At 55.4% G+C, this 6,000-nt stretch overlaps 1 protein-coding gene across 2 annotated transcripts in view; it reads right to left on the reverse strand.

The window, feature by feature from the left end:
* The window catches only part of MAN1C1 (mannosidase alpha class 1C member 1), a 115,395-nt gene that overhangs the window by 27,451 nt on the left and 81,944 nt on the right, over window positions 1-6,000 (reverse strand). The window contains exons 3-4 of one of the 2 annotated variants that reach the window (XM_028487667.2): window positions 4,959-5,074; window positions 2,485-2,565 (exon numbers count right to left, since the gene is read on the reverse strand). In XM_028487667.2, the coding sequence (XP_028343468.1) occupies window positions 2,485-2,565; window positions 4,959-5,074 (197 nt within the window). The remainder of the gene's footprint in view (window positions 1-2,484; window positions 2,566-4,958; window positions 5,075-6,000) is intronic. The other variant, XM_055083554.1, reaches the window with a different exon arrangement.

Raw genomic sequence — 6,000 nt, forward strand, 5'->3', positions numbered from 1 at the left:
ACCATGCGGAACAGAACACCTGTCCTCCTTATCATTTGGAAATGATGTGTCTTATCTACGTCACCTTTGATCCTTGCAACAGGCTTGTGGGGAAGGTGTTGACCCACTTTGAGGAAAACAAAACTGAGTCTCAGAGAAGCAAGTTGTCCAAGGTTATGGAGCTATTAAGTGGCTCTTTTCCAGGACACCAAGCCGCCTCACCAACACAGAGAGATATGGCCTCAGACAGCCATGGCACACAATGGGCGGTGGCCTAGTGGTTCCAGAAAAGAGATGAGAGAGACCAGCAAAAATTACATCCTGTAGAGTGGAAAGGGCTCTTGACTGGGAGTCAGAGCCCAGGTTCAGATCTCCCCACTCAACAGCTGTGCGACCCTGCGTGAGCCAGGTACTGTCTCTGAGCCTCATCTGCACAAAGGAACAGTGATGTGTGCCCTGGTTTCTTCAAAGGGGTCTTCTAGAAATCAGATGAGAGGATGTACATAAATGAATATGCTATAAAAACTGTAAAGTGCTTTGCAAAGGTCACCTGGTGCAGCTGTGGTTGTTCCTGTTATTCTCGTGGAATATTCGTGGAAGTGGAGTCTCTGTGGGCGCCCCCCACCCCCCCGCCCTATCCAGCAGGGGATCCACCTCCTGCAGGTTCCCTCTGAAGCAAGAAAGGCCTCAGCCCAGGAAGGGGTGTGGGATCTCCTTCACTGTTCATTCCACAAACACCGTGGGAAAGACCCACTCCACAGGCACCCCCTGTATGCGAGATGGAGGATGGAGAGAGAAGGGAGGCCTCAGTCTGGTGTGGCCATGTCCTGGTGACAAGCAGTGATGCTGGGCCAGGCTGAACAAGGGCTAGAACCCAGGCCCACGGTGGAAAGACACAGGACCCTGTGCGACCCGCACCGGCTCCCTTTCCTAAATCTCAGTCTCCGCAGCTGCATGTACGCCGGTCTCTGCGCGGGGAGGTGCTGGGCACGGAGGGGTCAGGGAGGCGTGCCTGGAGGACGGGGCTGCGCCCATAACCCGGAAGCCTGGCTGCCCAGGGGTTCTGAGCCACTCGGGCTCCCCTTGGGCCTTCTGGACACAGGTACTCCTCCCACACCCCACTGCCTGGTCTGCCCCCCAGAAATCGCTGGCCCCACACCCACCCCTGTGAGCCCTGAGCTGCATGGCTCCACCCCCATCCTGGACGGGAGGCCGGCCGGTGCCATGCAGAGCATGGCGCCTTTTTCTGTTCCACATCATTTTCCTGTCCTGGGGTTTTCAAATGAAATTCAGGCCTTGGGTGGCTCGCAGGGTTCCCATGGACAATCATTTGGGGACAAATTGGTACAAGCGGTAATCTCTGCTGAGGAGATTAGGCTTGATGGAGAGGGGCCCCGAGCGGCCGGAGAGATCAAGTGCTTGCCGCCCGCTGCCTCCGCCTGCGTGGCCTCCCCACGTCTGCGCCACTTGCTGGAAGGGAAGCCGCAGGGCTTTCTCTGACAGCAGCGGCAGAGGCTCCCCACCAGCAGGGGGCAGGATAATTATGTCTCCAAGCGGACAGAGCAGCGGCTGTGCCGAGCAGCGCAGCCGCTCTGCGTAGGGGCCACACAACTGACGGGTGCCCCACGCGCTGGGGATTCTGCCAGCCTCCCCCCAGATCCTCAGGCTGTGCTTTCCCAGGCGCTCACGAGGGATGAAGTCTCCCATTTCTGTGGTTCTCAGGATTCCTTGCAGTGCAGAGAACATGGGCTTTGGAGCCCTTCAGCCCTGGGGCCAAAACATTTCCCACTCGTCCCATTTCACAAGAGCTCTCTGACCCCAGGGGGTTAGGACCACCCCACTGTGGGGAAGGCATGAGGTCTAGGGGCAGGAGAAGGGACTTGCTCAAGGCCACAGGCAGGTGCCGCGTAGGGATGAGACACAGGTCTTCTGACTCTGTGCCCAGGGCTCTGCATTCTCGCCGCCCTTCACCGCCCTCCTTCTGGAAGCCAACGCGGTTCGCCTGGGCCGAGTGGCTGGCAGTAGCTGCCCACCTCCCCGGTCGCCCCCTTGAGACCTGGAGCTGGGGTTTGGCTGGTGTCTGGCCCGAGCAGAGGGCAAGGGGATGGCTGTGGAGCAGGCCAAGGCCAAGGGGCCCGAGGAGGAAATGGTGAAACAACGGTCTTAGCTTTATCAGTCCTGAGAACCAACATGTGTGAAAACCAGTCCAGCAGCAGCACAAGCCTCGACGGAGCACAGATATCGCAGGTGCCCTATTGGGAACTGTGTGGATGGTGGGCAGCCCCAACTGCTGCCCTTGGAGAATTTACTAGCAACTGTGGGAGCCACCTGGGCTCCCTTGGGCAGCAAAATCGAAGGAAGAATCTGTGGGTGGCACCATGGAGATGGGATTCAGATCCCCTCGAATCCCTTTTTCCTCATTGGTAAAATGAGGGGGTGACACTGGATGTTCTCCTAAGCCCTTTCCAGACTGGATGGTCCAGGGGCTTTGAAAGGCCAACTTACCTCCTCTCCCGTCAGGTAGAAGGCCGAGAGAAGTCCTCCGATGTACCGGATGTTCACTTCGAACAAGGATGCTTCTCCACTCTGCGGGGCAGAAAGACAGGGAGGGCAGTGGGGACATTCGTGAGATGCCCACAGAACTTCCTGAGGCAGCCAGGCCCTTGAGACAGGTCACACCTGCCACTTCCCCTGCGCCACTGACCTGGCCACACCTGCGCCGGGCTTCAAGCCCTTGCCCAGCGGGCCAGGCTACCTTTGGTGGTGGTTTTCAGAGCAAAAGGTGTGAGGTATCAGCACCTGCCTGGCGGGCAGCTACTGAACATTTACAGAGTTCCAAATAAACATTGGGTTTGGCTTCCTTCCCCAGCCCTTGCTGGAGGCCATCGGAGCAAAGTTATGCCTGGCTGCTCTCCAAGGAGCTCAGGAACTTGTGCGGGGAGCTGCTGGCTGAAGCTTAGCCTGAGGAGAGGCAAATCCTCCTCCTGTCTGGCCCCCTCCTCCCCGAGAGAGCCCCCTGGCTTAGCAGGAGGATGGTGTGGTCCTTCTTTGGGGTGACAGGGCAAGAGGAAGGTTCTCACAGGAGGTTCTGAGGCGGAAAGGAGGGGTGCCAGGCAGATCCTAGTAGGCAACCAGCAGTTTCTCAGCCTCAGCTCTGTAGCCCTCAGGGCACACCCACACTTGCCTTAATCATTGTTGTTTTCTTTCTGGAGTGTGGACTGCAAAGCAGGGGTATTGAGGCATCACGCCAAGGACCAGATCTGGGTTAAAATCCCACCTGAGTCACTCACTTGGCTTTCAAACTTTGGGCGAGATATTTAGCTTTTCCCTGCCTGAGTTTCTTCATCCCGAGTAGGGTGGATATGAGATCCTGAGTGGGGCAGGTGAGGTGCCTGCCCCGTGCCTTCCCAGTGCTGGGCATGGCTTCATAAAGGTGCCTGTTATAATCCCCCTGCCCCCCAAGGGCTCCCCCTGGCATACTTCCCACATCACGGTCTTTTGTTATAGATGTCAACAATAGTCATCTTTTTCTCCGCGAGAGCTTTTCCATTAGCAGAGCACTTGCAAAGCTACTCTCTTTTGCCTTACAGTCCTTGGTGAAGTCATCATTCCCACTTTTCAGATGAGAAAGCCCAGGCTCAGAGAGGTGGAGAGACCCCATCTTGCTTTCTTCCAGGGACATTCCCAATCTGTCCCAGCCTGTGTGAATGTCCCTAGGCTTGCCCAGCCCTGCCACCACCTGGCTCCTCAGGCAGCTGCCTGAGGCCCGCTCTCTACCCACCATCTGCAGAGGGGTCAAGGTGGGCTCTGGAGACACTCCTTCCTTCTCCTGCCTCTGATACTGTAGGAAATGGGGGGATTCTGAAATTCCTCGCCTCACACAGACTAGTAGAAGTCATAACAAGCCTCAAAATCATCACAGTGATGATGGCACCACTTTATCTGTATTGGACTTTATAGTGTCATAAAATGCTTTTTACAACCCTCCGTGGTGGTCAATCCTCACAAGCCTGTGAGTTAGGCACTATCATTGTACCATCTTTTGGTTGGGAAAGTAAGGCCCAGGAAGGTTAAATGACTTTTCCCAGGCTGCGAGCTGAGCCAGAGGCTCTCCTGCAGCGTTGCCTTCCCGGACTTTCCCCACTTTGTCTCTCTGCCCTGCTCTGGTCTGACATGGGCCTCTCCAGGAGCACAGGCCTCCATTCTGCCAGGAGCTGTCCCGGTTCATAGCAGGATCTGTCACTTGTGGAGCCCCAGATGGAGCCCGACAGTGTGTTTTGATGTGACCCTTCCCCCTACCCATCTGTCTCCATGTCTTGCTCCCCCGAACCACCTAAACAGCCTCTCCCTGTGGGGAGCTGAGACCTCCAAGATGGATCTGTTACTTTAGTCTGGGCTGGGAGATCAGTGGGAGAGGCATCTGGTGTTTAAGGCTTTTGTATCATCCATATACATGAGCATCCCCTCCCCAGGGCCCTGGTCCCTGACCAGGGATGCCTGCAAGGCTGGAAACCAAGAGGGCCCCAAACCTGGTCATGGCCTCAAACCAGACAGCTCCCCGCTGCCCCTCCCACTCTCAAGAGGGCAGCACGGGGGTGGATGGGGACCTCTAGGTTAGGGCAGCTCCGAGCAGATAACCACTTCTCCCTTCCCAGAGTCACTTCCCCTGTTGCTGCTGTTCTGTCTGACAGATTCAGTCCCAGAAGGGACTTGCTGGGTGGGAACAATGTGCCTGGCACCCTAGGGAGGGCAAGAATGGCTGTCTTCCACCCCAGGGAGTTCTGGCTGGTAAATACTCATGGGCCGGCCAGGGCTGGGGGGACATCCCCCACCTTAAGGCTGGTCTGAGGAGAGGGGCCTTGGCACAGGGTGCATGGAACACCGCTTCCAAGAATGCTCTGCTGGGCAGCCTGGGAGGAGCGGGTCACTGACCTCTCGGGCCCCTTCTGGCTCTAATACCCCGGAGGTCTTTGACTCACCACGTTCAGGTGGAAGCTCTCTTCCACCCAGGCCTTGGCCTCCTGGAACTCCTCCTTCAGCTCCATGAGGTAGAGGGTGTCGAGGGAATCAATGACCGTTGCCCCGCTGAGGCCTCCTGCAGGCACAGAGGATGGGTCAATCTCGTCCTTTCCACCCCAATCACACAAGCCACCATTCCCCGGGCCTCATCTAAATGCCTGGGCAGGCTCCCAGGCACGATCCAGGGAGACTCCAGGGCCACCAGCCTTTGAAGGCACATCCAGGACCCAGAGTCCCCCCATGGGCTGCTTCTTCCTCAGGGCAGCAGAGAGTGGGTGGGGGGTTGGAGAGACTGAGTTCAAGGGATGAGCTGCTTCCCAGACCTTGGTCCACTCTTACGTCTGCCAGCAAGTCAACCATCAGGGCCAGTTGGGTGCCCACCACTTCTCTGTCATGCTGGGGGTGGCGGGTGGGCGGGTGAACTGGCATTTGGTCCACAAAATCTTAACAAATGTGCCAGTCCGCTGACTCTTCAATGCCATTCTTTATTTTATTCTAAGAAAAAAAATAGGTTCATAAATATTTAACCAGGAAGGTATTTATTGCCGTATCATACATAATGGGTAAAAGTTGGGAAAAAAACCCTCCAAGTCCAATAATAGGAGATTAGTTATACAAATTGTGGCTCATGTATAAAATAGGACACGATGCAGACATTCACACAACTGAGAAAGACCTATGTTAGTTGGGGAGATACGCATGGGATCTGTTAAGCTAAAAAAGAGTAGATTGCAAAAAAAAAAAAAAAAAAGCACAATATAATTTCTTTACTGTTTGCCAGTGTGGATGAGCCTGAACAGAATTAAGTCTGGCAGGAAGTGATTCAGTGGTTATTGCTGAGTGCTAGGATTACAGGTGCTTTTTGATTTCTTCAGCTCATGGATTATTTTTATAACCAGAAATTTATTTCTGTTTTTTTTTTTTTTTTTTTTGTGGTATGCGGGCCTCCCTCTGCTGTGGCCTCTCCCGTTGCGGAGAACAGGCTCCGGACGCGCAGGCTCA

This window comes from Physeter macrocephalus, chromosome 3 (assembly GCF_002837175.3).
Source record: "Physeter macrocephalus isolate SW-GA chromosome 3, ASM283717v5, whole genome shotgun sequence".
NCBI classification, from domain to species: domain Eukaryota; kingdom Metazoa; phylum Chordata; class Mammalia; order Artiodactyla; family Physeteridae; genus Physeter; species Physeter macrocephalus.